The following is a 20471-nucleotide window of genomic DNA, read 5'->3' on the forward strand; positions in this document are numbered from 1 at the left end:
ACCATCACTTAATAAACTGTACTATTACAATTAATTTTATTTTTGTTTAATCATAAGTTGAATACTTTTTAGATAACCAAAATTTATATGTTTCATTACAAGTCACCTATGCAATCTATTATTGAATACATTTAACTAATGCATTATGAACTAAAATATTTAAAAAATGAAAAAAATATTTTATCTCAATATTTATCATTCCAAAAGATACTTTAAAAACTGTTTATATAAAAAATATGAAATAAAGAACTGTGAAAATGGTAGGTAATTTAACGGTACCATAATCACATCAACAGATATTTCAACAACAAAAAATGTGCTTATAAATTTACAGAAACCTAAAAAATTTTATATTTTTTTTTAATAGGAATATATCTGGACGTATTGAAATATAAAATAGCCTACCATTTTTTATTAATGTTTTTTCCCCCTAATAATTTTCTGCATAAAATAAATAATTAAAAAATTATCACAACAAAAACTTAATTGATACTGTTAAAATTATTACTTGTCCAACAATTTTTCAAAAGTTTAAAATAAAACTGAACAAGGGATGACAAATAATACAATAAAATAACAATTTCGGTGATATTCCCCTAACCAACAATGGAACTGCTAATTGTTGACAATTATTAAAGTTAAAATATTAAAGTTTTCTTACGTTTCATCCATTAATTCTATTTACATACCAACAACATACCAGTACAATAATGACAAATATTTTATTAATGATAATATCTATGCAGTTTAATGTTTTGGTATGACTTATTTTTAACAACTGAAAATATTTTATGACATATGTGAATGGTTGTAGGTAACTTGATTAAAACAGCAATAATTACAAAAAAAAGTCTTAGCTTTTAACACACAAACTCCCATGCTTAGTTTACTAAGGAAAGTAAGGAGAAAAGTACATTTCCCACAGGGAGCAAAATATACTATTGATATCAGTATGCCAAGTCATCCAAAATTCAATTGATGTTCATCTCTAAAAGTGATATCTTCATTCTACCATAGAAGCTGACTATATAATGACTATCACTCACAGAAATTAACTCAAATTCATGCCACTAGTACAAATGATGCTTTACATGAATTACAGCCATAAGACTGAGGAAGCAAGTGTAAAGCAACAATCTTGTGTAAAACTTTATGGGATAATATACATCATTATATTAATTGTCTCTATTCAATAAAAAAACATTTGTTTATGAAATAGTAGACTGATGTAAATTTAGGTGGAGATTAGTTCATTTATACTAAGTATCATCTGCCATTAGCAGCAGCCAAACAATGACCTCTTCATAATGCATATTCATTTACCATTCTTAAGTATAAAAGGCACAACATTACACTATACCGTCAATCATTTTGTGAGCTGTCAATCACTTTTAAAGCTTTTTGTGAATTTAAGTACTATTTTTTTTGTTTTTTTTTTTTTTTTTTTTTTTTTTGCTAAGAGTGGATTACATCACAGCTCTAACAGCAGGTGGAATCATTTATAATTACATTCATCAAAATTCATTTACACATTAACTAAAAAAGAGCATGACAATGACAAAACAGCAAGATAATAAATTGTGTAATTCCCAGTTTTTCATGATCTCTTCTCCTTGCTTTAATTAACAGTACTTCAAAACAAACCTTAAAAAATAACTTGACACTCTTTTATAATTTCTTAATTTCATAGTTCAAACACAGCCTATAATAAAGAGTAAAAACATTACGTTAACTACTTGGGGAAATCTGGATTTTTATCATAAATAAAATTACATGTATAAAAAAATAGAAGATATATCAGGAACAACATTCACCAAGTGAAGCTGGGTTAAAGTCTAATTATTCATGTCGCCAAAATATATATATATATAAATGAACAATTCATTAGGTTTATTAGTTAAGAAGATACAAATATACTAAAAATATATTTTACCTTTATGTTAACTTATTTGTTTTTTATAAGAAAAATCTTGAAATTAGGGTAAAAGAAATAAAATCATTTTTTTTGAGATTATACTATCTTTAATAGTTTAGCAGATACCCTTAACCAGTTTTCAAGTTCCTGAATAATTCCTCAGACAGTATGTCCACTGATTCCCAATAGCCAAATTACAAAAACAATATATTTACAAAATTTAGTTTAAAGTAATCAAAGTTTCAACTTCATTGCTGACTATCCTTTTGATTGATGGAAACATAAACAAGGATGAATAAAAATATTTAAGCAAAATGTGGTAGGTAAGTACAAAAAAGATTATTGAATCATTAACATAAACATTACCTGTCATAATGTCTATCTCTTTTATCACTATCCCTCGATCTCTCTTTATAACCTCGATCTGTAATTGAAAATGAAAAATAAAGGAAGTTAATAATGATTTACTTATGTAATGACCAGATTATTTTAATTATGAAAAAAAAACCATGACAAATAAAATAGTTTAATAGGTTATTTAATACTATAATTTTAGTAGAGAAAAGAAATTGAAAACAAAAATTTTGTTCAACCCAATAAAAAAATCTTTTCTCTCTCATTATACATCATGTAAAGCAACTTATTTAAATTGTATCGTTTAAAATTAGACCTCTTAATGATGACAAAAGGTCTTTTTAAAAAAAATCAGACACTTTTATTTTTATTATAATATTTAGTACATCAAATTGAGGATGAAATGTAACTTTTAACAAGGCCTAAATTATGTTTAAAACATTTGTTTTTTGGATAAATTTTTTTGACAGAGGTTCATTGTTTTCACAGAACAAAACAGAAATTCTATGCAGTTACACTCAATTAAAAAAATTATATATGTAACTAACACAGATTCGATTACATGACAGACACCAACAGAATTTTATTTTAATCTACGTAAAATAAGGAACAATACAAATCGTTTCTTATTTTATTTAGATTAAAATTTTTGTACAAGAAAAGAGTTAGGGATGTTATCATGTGGTGTATCAACAAGGTGGTTTAATTTCTCACGTTTTCATCAACAAAATCAATTTCTGCTCACTTTACAATGTCATCACACATTACTAATAAACATAAAAATTATAAACTATATTTAAAACATGCTAAAACAAATTTAAAGAAACTAAATAAACAGAAACACATCAGAGATTATAAAAATATATCCTAATTTCTTCATTTTCAACATATGTCAAAGTGGATTTTTCTTCTACAAAACTATCAACTTATGAACACTCTAAAAGGTAAAATACAGTATGTAATTCATATAAAAACAAATGCTGATACAAAAATAAAAACTAAAATTTGCAATTGAATCAAATCTAGTAACTAATGTCATGACTATAACATTTCTACTACAGCAATATTACGGTTCACCAGTATCGCAACTTCAACATTTGCCACTATTTAGAGTCAAAGGTAAGCATGTACACAATGTAAAATATTTAAGAAAGAAAATTTGAATAATATTTTTGAAATCAATATCGCTGAAGAAAGTATAGCAATTGCAGTAATACATTCTTCAAATCATTAACATACATAAACAAAAAAGGTTTGGCATACCCAAAATAATGTAATAAGTGCATAATTCTCCAAATATATATATATATAATAAAATTCTTTATTTGAATAATGTAAATACATATGCCATTAAAAATAATCCAATATGCAAATTATCAAAAACAAAAATGTTATATTTCTTAATAAAAAAAATCCAACAAAATCATGTTGCACTATTAACAAATAGTTATTGAAAATGTACAACTCATATAGTAGTTGATATTGCTCTGCTATTACTGATATATACTTTTTTTAAAACGCAGCATAAATAGCAGTTAAAAAATTTTCTGATGAGATTTATGGGTATTACTACTGTTATTTTATTTCAACTGAATTATTGCAAGGTTAATCAAAGCTGAAAACATTCAGTAATGAAGTAAATTTTACAGCTGCGTGCTACAAATTAAAAAAGTAAGGAATGAGTATACCATCAGCGAAATGAGTACGGTGTCCTTTTAAAAATTATTCTATAAAGATTTCTTTGAGTTTTATGTTGTTGCAAAGTTTCGCTACAGTAAGTTGTAATAACACAAATATAAACAAACTATTTATCAAAAGAAAATCATATAAAATTAAAAAAAACAACACAAACATTAATATCAACGTAATATGTAACTGGTAAAACAATATACCAATCTGGATGCTAATTTACTAGGCTAAATTTAATTTGTAATATCAAAGAAGTACAGAAAATAAAATAAGAAAAATGTCTCCATCTAGCAAAAAGATCTATTATCAAATTAAAGGGAAAGATCAATAATATTTTCATTTACCAGCTTCACGTTCATGTTCTTTCATTTGCTCAATACGCTCTTTCTTTGGAATTCTGAAAACTTCTTTTAATGAACTCCATTCGGCAAGTAAACCGGATGCTAAATCAGTAAATCTTACGATATTAGGTAAATCTTTGCCAGTTGAATCAGATTTTTGTATATCTGATGATATATCGGTTATTTCACTTTCGGTCTTTGTTTCATCATCATTATCTACCATAACTTTATCGCAATCCATTTTATCTTCTTTATTAATAGTCTTATCAATTTGATCAACATCACTACTAGTTGTTCTAGTATTATCAGCCGTCATCTTTTCACTATCACCACTACTACCGGCATCTGCTTCTGTGTCGACTGCTTCACTATCATCTTCTGACTGACTTCTAAAACAAAAAAAAAATTCATTTAAAATTATTAGACTCACTAATATACTCTTTATCATGATAAAAAATTACTGAACCAAAATTTTTTGACATCAAAGAAATAAAACCAGAAACAAAACAGCAACACAGTTCAATACAGTTTTTAATATCTCAAAAAAATTAAAACAAAAGAAAATATATAAGCTGCCAGACTTAATAAATTAATATAATTGCAAGAGCCAAAAAAAAGGAAGAAATTGGTAGTTATATCTCAGAATAAATACATGAACTGTCCATAACCATTTATGGTTTAAAAATCTCAGAATAGTAGAACTAGTGTACTAGATAAAAAATAATATAAAATGAGAATGCATGACAAGTACATCACTAACATGCTTAAAGAATAACTATTATGTTGTAAACAAAGCACAATTAATGATCTTCTTCTGATGATTACATAATAATACATTACATAGATCACACCAAAAAAGGATGCTATTGCATTGATAAGATATGCGACTGTTATTTTCCTGAACAGATCAAGGGAAACCATGGTCAAATCTACATTTAGAAGAATATAAAAAAAAACAAAACAATTAATTATAAAATAAAATAATGGTTAAGCCCTAATTAATATCTAAAAATAATGAACACTTACAAAAAACTATTAACAATAATTTAGAAGTTATCAATGAAAATTATTAAAGCACGTTATTATATGTAAATAAATTAAGGATTAAAAAATTCAAATTAATTTTTAATTTAAAAAAAAATCTGATCTGGACACCACATGACTTCCTTGTATGCCTATTAAATTATATAAACTTTTTAAAATGAAAAGTATATAAGATTTTATTTCATTAATAATTTCTGATATTTTTCCTTTTTTTATTATTATTGAATTATTATTATTTACTGTAATTTTTTCACAATCAAAGGTTAATAATTACTAATAAAGCAATATATTTAAATTAAAAAAAAAAGCTAAAAAAAAGGAGATAAGTCTTGATTCGAACCGATGTGCCTTACCCTAATAAGATCCAAATATTTTATTAATTATAATTTTATTTGGCTATAACTATGGAACCAATGAAAATAAGTACTTCTTTTAATATACTGTTGAAAAACTCTCAATGAGGGCTTATTACTGCAGTTAAGAAAAAGCCCAAAACCCAAATTTTTTTTGATTTCAGGCTTTTTTGTACACTTCTGGTCCAGTAGATTGCAATCAAAGGGGGAGGTGCACAACTAGATGTTACAACAATCCTGAATCCAAAATTTTAATATCCTACGGCAATCAAAGGGGGAGGTGCACAACTAGATGTTACAACAATCCTGAATCCAAAGTTTTAATATCCTACGGCTAATAATTTCCGAGTTATGCGAGATGCATACGTATGTACATACAGAAGTCACGCTCAAATTAGTCAAAATGGATATTTCCGTTGAAATCTGAACATCAAAATTTGTTGCGATTACAATACTTCCATTACTTCAATCAAGAAAGTAAAAATGCAATAAATAAATCAGTTTCTTCTTAAAACAATAATGTGAAGGCAAAATCTAAGTAATAAAACTAAATAGTTATTTGAGAACAAGGGCAAAATCAAGGCATTAATGTATAATAAAGGAAAGAAATTAGACGATCATCATTAAATTAGAAGCAAGAGAATATACAAATAAATATATATATATTTAAATTCTATTAAATAAACCATCTAGAACAGAATATTGAGGTAGACATAGCTTATTTAATTTTTCATGAAAGGTTTTTGCAGGATCCCACATCCTAAGTCACAACTGAAATAATTCTGTTAATGAATAATAGAAATTTAAAAATAAAAATACTACAATAATGAAAATTGCATATTAATTTACACGAGTACTGCTATCTGTTGCAATTTTTATAAAACCATCTGCCTCAAACACTGTCTGATGGTTTATCAAACTGAATTTTGTTTGCATTTATAAATAAAACATCTACTTCGTTTAATTTTACGGCATCCTTTATTAATTTCTAATATTTCTAAATTCATGTTAATATCAGAAATTGAATGTTTATTAGATCGTCTGCCATATTAGATAAACCTAATTTTTTTTTGTAATTTCTATTAATGTTCATGAAATTTTGTTTTAAAGGATCTATTTGTTTTTCTTATGTAAATACAATCACAATCATTACATTTAATTTTATAAATTCCACACAGATTGTTTACTTTATTATTATTATTAGTTTTGTTTTTTAAATATTTTATTATGTGGTTATTAGGTTTATATGCAGGATAAAACTTTCTTTATTGTAAGTTTGGTAATCAATTAGTGTATACATATTTTATGTATATTTTCACTGAAATGAACTTTTTAAGAGTCATATTATTCCTCTGTACTGTTAAATTATATTCTATTAAAATAAACCCCCTAGTATAAATATTCAGATAAGACATAAGACATATCTTACATTAATTTTACCATGAAAGTACTTTTGTGAAATCCCCATCCTTAGTCCAAATCTCAATATTTTGTACTAGGTGGTTTATTTTAATATAATTTAAAAAAATATAAATATATTTTAAAAAATAAACCATTAAGATTCAATCTGGAATCTTGGAAAAAGAGCACTGTGTAAATTTACAATAAATGCAAGTGAACGTTGAATGTGATTATTTAAATATTTTATTAATGCAACTGTTACATAGCAGTGTGGACACATCAGAGCATCGCCAGATGACATGAGTGATCTATGTCTTAATCTTTTGTGCCCCAGATACTAACAGCAAAGAATGGTTACGATCCTATCCTGGATAAACCAAATTATGCAAAGGTTGTTAGATTGTATGACCCATATAACTATTAGCTGATATCATCATTGCAAAAGAGAAACCCCACAGATTAAAGTTGAAATGATTAAAACATAGCTGCATTAACAATTTTTCCTGAACTAAGTTTAAGAAAGGAGTTATAGAAGGATTTCAGCTCTGCAAGAACCAACATCTGGCACAAATAGTAAAACTGCACCATAAACCAGCCAAGCTATTGCAAGAGAGAAAGAATTTAACCCTTTCGAGACCAATCAATGATACATCATCGATTGCAATATATGTGAAAAATATACATTGATACGTCGTCGATAGTAAAATATGCTAAAACGATCAGCTGTCGATATATCATCAATCGAATTTAACCCACATTATTCAATTGAATAATAGGAAAATATAATTTTTATATATTTTGGTCTAGAAAATATTTGTAATGAAGAAACTAATTGTAGTTTAAGTTTATTAAGTTAATATTATTTTTGTCTAAACACAATGTAATGTAATGAAATACAGCAGCCATGTCATGTCAGCTGTTACTGACTGTAGCATGCGTCATTCTTGTCTGCTATACAATACTGGTTTGTTTATATAGTACGTGTTTATGTAATTTGTTTATCATCTTAATTGTTAATTGTAACACAAATAATTCTATTTAGTTCAATATACTTTTATTGTTTATGTTATCGTGTTTGTAAGTCTATTTTGTTTTTTTAAGATAATGTCGTGAGACAGAATTCTGAACAGTGAATTGACTAGCCAGCTAAATGAAAGTGAAGGTGAAGATGACTTTATTTTGCCATCAAGTGATGATGAATTTGATATATTTGGTGATGGTAGTGACGCGGTCTCTTCTTTTTACCCTGATGAATCGTTAACTTCATTTCATAACCAGTTATTTGAAAAACGAAAAAGTGACAATGAGGTTGGGTCTGTTTTTGTCAACAGACAGGTTTATTAGTGACGGTTCTGATGAAATATATAATAAAAATGATAATAACACTATCTCTGACTGTTAGCTGTATGACTTTAAAAATAGGTCCAAGGTCATGTGCGACTACATATTCCAATGGAAAGTTTTTTATTCTTTTCATGAGTGGGGTCAAAAACCAGTCATTCCATTTAAAAAAGCATGTTAACATTGAAATAACAGTTAAGGTCACCATGAGGTGTCCCCTTCCATCTGAGTAACTTTTGTTTAAGTTATTTTTTTGTATTATGTATATTTTACATGAAAATCTCCAGGGGCGATTAAAATGAAACAATATATATATATATATATATATATATATATAGAGAGAGAGAGAGAGAGAGAGAGAGAGAGAGTATATATATGTATATGTATTATACTTGTAATATAACATATTAAATATAATATAAATAAGTACTAAATACCAATAGAAACTGTGACATAAAATAATTTATAAAAAATAAAAACCTTGTTCAGCAAATAATAGTACTAAACATTACAAATAATTATATTTTTATTTATTAACTAAAGTAAAAATATTTACAACGAATAACTGTTTTTGAAGTTGGTATCAGCCAACAAAATTAAAAAAAAAACAAAAAAACTGCAATCTATATAATTCAAATCCTACTTCAAACAATGTAAAACTGTATGTAATAAAATTTTTACTACAATAAAATGAGATCTACAAAAATATAATAGAACAATAAAATGCGACATACAAAAATATGATATAAAAATACTTTATACATGCTTAGGTATATATATTATCACAAAGTATGTGTGCCTTAACCAACCCAAGATGAGGTATGGTAGTGAAACATTCTGTCTTATCTGCTTCTGAGATCCCATTTTACATGTGGAAATCCTGTTTAGCCACCAAGCGATCAGTTGAGATTCAAACTTTACATAACTTTATGTTTGTATTGACTGGCATCGACTTCAAAAATAGTTATTTATTGTACATACTTCTACATAATAAATAAAAATATAATTATCTGTAACTTTCTAGTACTACTATTTGCTAAAGTCTGTTTTTATTTTTCTTAAATTATTTTATTTTATAGAAACCAAATTTTATACATAAATTGGTTTAATTTCTTACATATTTTATTTCAATCTCCTAAAAATAATGATGATACTACTATGATGTAATTTTAAATATATGCACTTTCTAACCAAAAATTAAACCATGTATATTTTTTACTGAATTCATTCTCTTATAACCTAGCTAATATTCGTCAGGATTTTATAATTACATTAAATAATTCTGTAAAATATTCTCTACATAACTGATCCATATGAAACTTAAAAATACATCATACATTAAGTCTATATAATAAAATATTTAGTACATAATAAAAATAATCAACCTTACTCTACAAATCACTGTACACATTATTATCAACCAATAAATTATACTTTTTGAATTATTTTTAAAGAAAACTGTGGGAGAAGTATTATTTAACCAAATTTATCTTTATTTATTGAACTGCTCCTGAAAAGTAGTAGCATAGTAAACAGCACCTTCTGTTATAAAGAATGTCAAAAAATGTATACTATTAACAAACAACTCTAAAGTTTTACATGTTAAATAATGTTATAAAAACAAAGAAATTTAAAAGAAATAAACATGAATTAAACAACAATATTTTGATGTAGCAACTCAATGAAAATTGTTTAAGCCATAAGATAAAAATGTATATCACTTACTAAGTAATTAAAATTCTTAATAGTACATCTGACAGTACTACAGTAAAAACTTTTATAAAACTAATGTGATAGATGATAATTCACTGATACATATACAGTAATAGATTTCTGTAACTGACATCCATATATATGCCTATTAGAAACACATAGTCTTTAACACATCGGCCAACGACTAGTTAAAGAAAAGCGTCCATTTGGTCTGTGAGTTATGTCATGATATACAAACATCAGAAGCAGTGATGCCTTAATGCTAAGTAATTTCTGATTTTCTTTGTATCACATTAGTTTTTTGAAAACTTTTACTCTAATGGTTTCTAATTCAATTACTGCACGTACATTAGTACATTATTTAAAATTAAAATTATCATAAGTCTGTGGCTACCGCAAGAGTGGAGATCCTGATATTGAAGTTTATATTACTGTTGCTCTTAAGTGTGAAACAATTTTGGATGGTCATGAGCAGAGAACAGTGCCAATCAAGACTGCAGGAACATCCCAACCCTGTAGGGGGAAGACACCCACCTTGTGACATTACTGATCACCACATTATCCCCTCTGTTCCAAGCCCTGAGGGGCTTTACCAGAGGTCGTCTTTAGACCCTCTAACTGATTATATCTCAGTCATCAGCCAGGCCTCGGTCAGGATGCCACCGATGTAAACGCCTCAGCAGACATTTGCATCAGTAAAATACATATCAAATTTCGCCTTCACGTAGGCCTCAAACGAACATCTTCATATCCAACCAGACATGATTCCCTCAAACTAACTGACTGAAACTGCAGAAGCGCAAACCCCACGAGTCCAGATTTGACAGCACCGTATGTGACTTTGAATGCCTCAGGAAAGGAACGAATTTAAAGTTAAATTAGTGCTACATTCATACCAATCAGAATTATGTCTTATGCAACATAGAAATTCAGACCTACACCCAAATAAGTCAACCAATTTAGGTCACTCAACAAGGACAACACAACCTCATTCCGGTCCACACAGGAGCCGGAGACAAACCCCGCACCCCCACCTGGTCCTATCATGGTGCCTATTGTGGCATTATCAAGTCACATCCAGGACTACCACTGGTGGAGGGAAGCCACACCCCTGTCGCACAGGTTAACATACCCCGGCGGTGCAGCCACCCCCACCAGTGGGAGCCCCAAATCGAATCACAAACAATACCAATATAATCGTGGCATGATGCCAATGAGCCTACCTCCAACCAATCCAATGCCTAAGCCGGTCCCCCACCATGATCGAGTACCTCGATTAAACTCCCTCTGCAGACCTACACATCACAAGGGTACAAAGAAAACCAGCCACTATACAGCACTCCTCGCGGATCATCCAGTTAATATGGAGATCCAGAAAGGAATGTATTCTCTCAAGTTCCCTAACAGCTCGTGAATGTTCTACCTCATATTGAGGACAGATGTAGAGGACGTGGTCCACTGTAACATCAGTCCTGCAATTCAGCCATTGACTTGAATCTACCAAATGAAACCTAACCAAACTCACCCAATACCCGGAGAGAAACTGATATACCGATTGGGGGAGACACATCTAATCGAACCTAAATTAGACACTACAGGAAATATACCATGCGTGTAGTGACCTGTGGGGGATTCGTCCCACCTGACCTGCCAAGACACAAGGCCCCGGTCTTTAATCTTCTGCTTTCGTTCTGTCGTCAATAGGTTATTTACCTTGGAAATGTAGCATTCCTTACACTCATTAGCTAAGATATCTATTGGTTTGACTGTAGCTATAACACAGACTGCCTCCCACGAGACTGTTCTGTAACCGCCTATAACAGCCAACAAGAGAAGACTCCAGGAACAACATTACTTTCTCTATAGTAAAGAATTAAATGACATTACATTGCCATTTGCTGCTTGGCCACTTACCACTTATATTATGGCCAAGGCTGCATTATGAATCCCAATATAAGACTATAATTTTTGAAATATTATTTTTCTTTCATTAGGTTTTTTCTAAACTTCCCTTCAAATTACAATTGTAAAATAATTTTATTTAAAAACTGTAATTAAAATCAACAAGTTTTTAAGAATACGACAAAAATAAAACCAAATAAAAAAAATTATAAAATGCTAAAAGCTAAAGGAAAAAACATTACACAATTATCAAATTCATATAGAGATTTTAATACCTAAATTAGCATATGATGGGTGTTGTCATTTTACTTCAAATTACAAATTGGTAAAGATTAAAAATTTATAAGAGACTTGTTGAAGGCTCATAAGTAATTCTATTTATATTTTTAAACAGAAAAAACCCAATAAATTGCAATGAAAAAATGGGCCATTTAAAAGTTTGAAAAATAGTTTTATGAATGTTGCTAAGTGTTTTGCCTAATGCTATAAATAATTAGACAATGCATAAATTCAGTAAACAGAAAATGGAATAACCAGACGCTGTTTCAAAAAGTGGAATACCATACTTCATATTGTAATTGCTGTACTTGCTACAACTGTATCTTAGCTTGTAGAAATGAAGTACACTATTATTACATAGATATTCAATAAAAATGATTAAAGAGTTTTAATTTGTAATAACATTAATTGCATTTATTTTAAATAATTACCATAAATAAGTGAATAAAAATAAATTATTATATATTTATATTTTCGTTTCATATAGTTATCAATTAAAAAGATTTTATAATTAAACTGTAATTAAAACCAAACCACAGAAAAATCGATTGGAGTAAAGGAATTGATTTTTTTTTTGTTAGTAGTTAAATGCCTTAACCAACCTACATATAAAAAAAAAAGAAAATGCTTTACTGACACAATGTATGATCTTTCCTTTTCATAGATGCAGCAGCAATATTAAGCATCATTACTGTACTATTTCCCACTACAAAACATATTTTAAAGAAATCTTTATTTCAAAAACATCTAGTTGATCAGGACTTTATCCTGCTTCATAAAAAAGTCGATTTTGAGTTTTACTAATATTTTCTTAATTAACTCACAAAAATAGAAACTATCAATATGTTTTCAGATATTTTTTTTCACATATGCAAAGTCAAATTCTAAAAAAAAACTGACCTTTATTTTAAAGGTTAATATTACAAATTAAATAAAATTTCATAAATCAAAAAACTGACTGAAAAATAAAATACAACCTTCCTTTTTATTAAAACAAAATTCTGTAAGATAGAAGTCTGCAATTTAACACACACACAAAGTAAATATATTTTATACAGTTATTTTCATCTAAGCATGGAATTTGGAAATTGTGTATAACAAAAGGGCATGAAATGGAGTCTTTAGTGAATTTTTTAAAGTGGATAGAAGTTCCTTGTTGAAAAAGTAAATTTCTAACAAAAACAATATTAAGAAGAATAAGCAAACATTTTGAAACACTCGTTTACTAACATATATTCTAAGCTTTATATCTTCTCAACACAACATAAATGGTCGTTTAAAAATTAAAATAACTGTTGAGTCCTACTTTTAGCACGATTTTCTACTTAAGAATAAATTGCAAAAAAATATAATTTAGAATAAGTAGTATATATATCATAAATGGTTTGTAAAAAATTATAAAAAATTTAAATCATGTGTTCTTTTCTTAGTCAAATATAAGTTTATGTTTTAAAGCCAACAAAAGACCATAATTGTACTAATAAAATTTGTTATCAATAACTAATATTACAAAAAAAAATGTTATTCTTTATGAAACTTTGTGTAGAAATTAAGTTTTATGCACAGCTTTTATTACCAATTGCACTGAGAAGTTTTCCTGTGAATCACACCATTTGCCACTAACAATAATCAACCATAAGGCTTCATCCAAAACAAATTATTTCTTCTGATGTTCAGTTAATTCATAATCAGCATCTCCCAAAACCAGAGGCCACGATACTAATTCCTGTTAAAAACACATTTTATGCTAAAACTCTATCTCAACTATCTTTATTACCAATATACACTATTAAAATATAACTGAAATATAAAAAAGTGAATCAAACAGTATAAAATAAACGGTAAGCCATTTTTTTATGTTTTATTTTTTTGCTGTTTGCATTATTATAAGATATATAGATCTACGCATACTATATATACCATAAAGCATGTACCATTAGAATGTATAGCTTAGAAAACCCACTTATTCTTGATGGTACTGAAATATTGCTCAAATAAAGTGATAAATAACCCATCACATTATTTCTAATATAAAATATTATGTAATGTTACACGACAGGAAAAAACGTTTTCAAAATAAAAAAAGATTTTATTTAAAAACTTAATAATATTTTTTTTACAATTTTTAAAATTAAATTACATCAACAATAAAAAATTAAAGCAATTCAATTAACAATCAAAGAGTAATTTAAAAATTTCTGTAAAGTGATGTTTTTTATTGAAAAACATAAAATTACATTTAGAGCTGTTTAAAATTACAAATTAAAAGCATGAAAAAGCCAGCACTAACTATTTATCTGCTAAGTATTTTTGATGTTTATGAAATAGAATCATATAAAAACTGTAGATAAATATGTTATAGACTAAGACTTATTTCATTGAAACTACAAGCATCAGACCTGAAGTTGATGCAAACAAAAATAAAGATCATTTACTTTCTTTTTAAATAAATATAAAACCAATATAAATTATATATATTTTAAAGCTATTTAATTTGAACTGACATGTTATCTGAGTATTCAATTTATTTGATTAAACTGCTACTTAGAAAAGTTTACTAAAGCCAAACTCATTTACTAACATATATTCTAAGCTATACATCTTATCGACACAACATAGATGGTCATTTAAAAATTAAAATAACTATTAAGTACTACTTTTAGCACGATTTTCCACTTAAGAATAAATTGCAAAAAATATAATTTTGTCAGAAGCTAAGAAATAGTTTTTTTTAAAAATGATGTAAAAAATATTATTAACACAATTAAACTACAATAGTTTTGAGGTCACTAAATATGGTAAGCTATAATACAAGGTGTAATAATCACAATATGCTATTTCGAACTAAGTACCTACCAAAAATTATTATTAAAATAAAAATTACGATTTTTTTTTTTATATTTTTTTTTTACAGTATATTGAAATGCACTGAAAGAATTAGATTAATTAAATATTATAAATTTTATATTTTCCATCAATATTACATGTTCTTAAAGGTTGTTATATTAAAGACAACTTACTAACTACTTATACAAATAATACAGACATAATATAATATTAACTCAAAGGTACAATTATTACCATAAGCAAAAAAATAAACTTCCAATATTTAACTTTCACAGTGCAATTGGCATTTTATCATAAAATTAAAAAATATTTTCAAAACTCCATTAATTATAAGTCTATAAAAATACTTAACACGCAAAAGTTAATAAACAAGTTTTTTAATTACAAGGGTAAGTAAATTATTATCTGCAATTTAGTTACATTTTTGTTTAGGTTGGTAGTAGTGTCATGTTGCGTATACGACACATGCGTGGTTTCATTGTTATGTCTGTGCAGATTTGATGCTGCTAGGTTAGTTCCATTATCGCTTCCTTGCCGTTAACCATGGCTGCTCCAATTTCTGTTTGCACCAAAGAAGAGCAACGATCAGTGATCTGTTTTTTGTGGTCGGAAGGTGTATCAGGGGCCGAAATTCATCGAAAACTTTCGGTATAGTACGGGAACAGTGTGTTGCTGCGACAGTGTCTACAAATGGATTGAAAAAATTAAAAAATGGTTGCACAAATGTTATGCACGATGAAGGAGCAGGATGACCGTTTACCGCCACAAATGAGGGAAACATTGAGTGTGCACGTAACATGGTTTTCTTAGATAGATGAGTAACTATTGATGAAGTGGCACATCATCTGCAAATTAGTCACGGTTCTGCCTACAAAATCATCCTCAACAGATTTGGGTTTCATAAAGTCTGTGCAAGATGGGCAACTCACACAGTTGCATAAAAAAACGCGCTTGGACATCTGCCAAAAACATTTGGATCGCTATGGTAGCGAACAGGACAACTTCTTAGACAGAATCATCACTGGTGATGAAACATGGATCCATCATTACAAACCGGAGAGTAAACGACAGAGTATGGAATGGAAACATCCAAATTCGCCCTGCAAAAAAATGTTCAAGACCCAACCATCCGCAGGAAAACTGATGCTTATGGTTTTTTGGGACTCACAAGGCTCAGTACTGGAACATTATGAGGAAGGTGCATGACAATAAACAATGCGCGTTACAGTGAGATTCTTACTGCCAAGCTGAAGCCTGCAATTAGAAGCAAACGCCGAGGACTGCTGTCGAAAGGTGTTATGTTGTTGCACAACAATGCCTGTCCACATACTGCTGAAACGCTCCAGAAATTCAACTTTGAAGTACTGGCTCATCCTCCGTAGTCCTGATCTTGCCCCTTCTGACTACCACTTGTTTTGTCTACTCGAACAGGCATTAAGGGGCCGTCGATTTACCTCAGACGAAACAGTGAAAGAAGTGGTGCATTCCTAGCTTGCAGCTCAACCGAAAACCTTCTTTTATGAAAGCATCAGGAAGCTTGTGCTACGATGGACCAAGTGCGTTGTTATGCAAGAGGACTAGGTTGAAAAATGATGTACATGCAAGTTTCCTATTTGTATTGCGATAAAATTTATAACTACATTGCGGATAATAATTGACTTACCCTCGTAATTTAATTCTCAAAATCTATGTTTCACAAAGAAAATTTTAAGCACTAAAAAAATCTCATATAAAGCCTTCTTTCTAAACTACCTTGGCAAACCGCACGTTAATGATGAACAATCATTTTACCATATCTAACAAAAATTAAATGCAAAAGAATTTAAGCATAATAAAAAATAATAAAGAAGACATTTAAGGACACTTATTTAAAACACAAAAAAGTAGAGTTTTTAAATCCATGATAAAAATAAAACACTGGGGCGCACACATTGCTACAAATGACTTTATGCTTCAACAAAGATTAAGTCCTTTTCATCATTTAAAACAAACATCACTCTAAACTTTTATTTTTGCAGATAAAAACCACTACGTATTTAGATGGTTTTAAAAAAAATTCTGTTTTTTTATATTTCACTTACTTTTTGATGCATTTTAATAAAAGTTAATTAAAAAAAAGAAAAATAATTTTTTTTTTTTTTTTTAAATATGTGCTACTAGCTGTTGCCTGCAAAATTCACTTGCATGAATTTTGGATTTGTATTTCAATAAGTTTACAAAAGAAAGATTAATTTTTGTTAAAATTCTACAATAATTTAAAGGTTGATTTTTTAGTGGGATATTGACAAATTGGTCTATTTATTTTAGCAAGGATTCTGGTCTTGTCTAATCATCTCTAATGGTAGGCTTTATCTTGGGAGTGTAACTATAATAAAGACTTTGTTGACAAGGGATATTTAGCTTTTATGGATGAAGTGTTCTTTTAAATGTGTAGAAAACATTTCAAATAATTTATTTGAGCACTTCTTTGTAAACAACATTAGTGGTTTCCCTTCAGGTGCAAAAATGACCACATAAACATTTAAAATCATATATACAAACTTAAATTTACTACAAATTTTCTTTTTCATATAATTTTTTAATTTTTGAGTTCATTAGTAGATAGCACAGTACATAATGTTTCAAATATAGTTTACTTTTATATAAGTATGTAAGAATTTACAACTTTGAATAGCACTGTGAAAATAAATAGAAGTTGAAGACATAACCAAATGGAGAAACACAAAGCAAGTAAAACACTAAACCTCAAGTACATGCAAAAATAAGTTGAGCAACAAAGTAATTATATTTCACAATGAGTTTGAACTATAAAACAACGAAGAAAGTGGACTGAAATAATCTCATAGAGTGCATTTATTGTACTCATACAGTACATTACATACTGTTAAGATTTAGAATTTTCATACAATATTCTGGTTCATTTCCTTGTCTCCAAAATATGTGAATTTTCATGACTGTAACATCTTTGATTCCTGAGATATATTTTTCATTAAAATGTTTGTCTCCCCTTTTCATGTCCTTATAGAAAAGACTTACAAAATCCTTGCTCACTGAGTGACTACATTAAAAAAAAATCTACCCTACAAAATTAAAGTATATAATTGGTTTGAGCTGAGTGTTGATGAGTCAGTCAGGACAATTTTATATACATGAAGGGAATCCAGAAAGTAACTTATGTTTGTGCCTAGTGTGGAGATGAGTGGAGAAGAGGGTGCCATCTCTGCGTCATAACGTTTCTACACTCAGTACGCATCAAGATGTCATAGCATGTGGAGTGTGATTTTTCTACTTTGTTTGTTGTGAATTATTGAAATGTGCGCTTTGATAGAAAATCCTGCGAGTTGTGAGGTGTGTTCAGTGATTATGTTTTTACTGGCAAAAAACCTCAAACCAATTGAAATTCATTGGCAATTTTGTGAGGTATATGAAAATGGAATGAGTGAAGGTGGGGTAAGGCAGTGGTGGATTAAATTTAAAAATGGCTGCACCAATGTTCATGATGAGGACCGCAGTGATCGGCCTAGTATTGTGACTGATGAACTGACAATGAAGATCAACGATAAAATTTGTGAAAATTGCTGTATTATGAATACTGAACTCTCGCTTCATTTCCCCCAATTTCAAAAAGTTTACTGCATGAAATTGTATGGGGGACGCTTGGTTATCACAAGTTTTGACCAAGATGGGTGCCAAAAATCTAAGGCAGCAGATTTCTACAGAGAAGGATTTCAAAAGTTTGTGCATCGTTATGATAAGTGCCTCAATTTAAATGGCGACTATGTAGAAAAATATTTTTATTATAATAATGCAATGATAAATATGTATTAACCCTTTGAGGATCGTAACTTTTTTGTAGATAGTTAAAAAAATTTCATGCATCTATTATTCTCGGTATAAAAACTAGTGTCTTATGGTGACTATTTACAAGCTTGTACTAAAAAATCTATAAAATTTTTTAGCTCTTTTTTTTAAATTGTATGAAAACCAATGTACTATCAACTATAAATGTTTTCTGTCGTCACATCTTATTCCAAAACGTTTCTAAAGATTAAAAAACCCAAAAAAATAAATAAAAAAATGAGTTTGAAGTCATTTAACTTAAAATGAAGAAAAAAACTTTACAATGGGAATCACAATTTTTAGAAATGTTGTCCTGTTTTGTGTTTAACCTGAAAATTTCATGGCTTTTGACAAAAAATTGATAAATTTTAGTCAACTTTGTAAAATTAAGGTTTTTACGCACACCATCAGTTCACAAATCACTATCAGATTGAACATTCCTAAGTTCTCAATCAATTTCACTCAGTGGTCAAAACACTCTGCTCATTTTGCATATTATAGCAACTCAGTAATAAATATTGCTGGAAGAAAGAAAACTAAGCAATAAGGTGAAATAATATTACGATCAGAAAGCCATAAATAACTATAAACAATGATAAAAGCACACAATGTTCTCGTATCATCTATCTACATACTACGCAAAAATACAGTATTGAAAAAATCTAAATATATAAAATAAAGCATCATTCCTGTCAATGATTTCATGGCCAACTCAAAACAATAATAAAAGAACGACATTTACGTATTATGCAAGCAACACAAATTTTCTCAAAAAACATCAACAGTCGTTAAGTTCAAAATAATAATTATTTTTGTTCACCATCCAAATATTAATAGCGATGTCACGTGGAACTTTAAACAATAACAAACATAACCTGTATCAAGTGGACTGCCATATCTGCCATGACAACCAAACATCTGATTAGTACAAACATCATTTTGACACTGACAAAATTTTCGCCAAATCGTTCTTCTTGTATAAAAAGAGATCGCCAATTGGTCTTTTTAGTATAAAACTTAACCTGATGAAAAATCATAAAGTGGTCTTGAAATGGTTAATAAACAAATTTTTTGTATTTTTTTTAAATTAACTATAAATTTGCCTAATCCTCATAATAAATTTTGTGAAATTATTCCAACATGTGAAAATCTTAAAAGAAAATTTTTTAAAAGTTTCTATTCCAAACGATGAGACGGTAAAAATAATAAAAGCATTAAACTCCTATTTTTAGGAGCAAGGATATATTTTTCGTGTATTGCTAAAATTAACATCCCATTCAAATAAGATAATTTTTTTTATGATGGGAGCATTTTTTTTATTTTTTCCAACAGGAATATTATATTTCCAATCATTATATTGATGATGTTATTTGTTTTTTAAATTGGTTCATACTTTTTATCTAAAAGGAAATAATTAACCACACTTACATCCAATTTTTCAAAAATTTAGTT

At 28.4% G+C, this 20471-nt stretch overlaps 1 protein-coding gene across 3 annotated transcripts in view; it reads right to left on the reverse strand.

Annotated features, from left to right (window-relative positions):
* The window catches only part of Set2 (SET domain containing 2), a 104958-nt gene that overhangs the window by 19512 nt on the left and 64975 nt on the right, over positions 1-20471 (reverse strand). For all 3 annotated transcript variants that reach the window (XM_075358733.1, XM_075358730.1, XM_075358734.1), the window contains 2 exons: positions 4303-4688; positions 2282-2339 (listed from right to left, as the gene is read on the reverse strand). In XM_075358733.1, coding sequence (XP_075214848.1) covers positions 2282-2339; positions 4303-4688 — 444 coding nt within the window. The remainder of the gene's footprint in view (positions 1-2281; positions 2340-4302; positions 4689-20471) is intronic.

The sequence above is a fragment of the Lycorma delicatula genome, chromosome 2, assembly GCF_047948215.1.
Source record: "Lycorma delicatula isolate Av1 chromosome 2, ASM4794821v1, whole genome shotgun sequence".
NCBI lineage: Eukaryota > Metazoa > Arthropoda > Insecta > Hemiptera > Fulgoridae > Lycorma > Lycorma delicatula.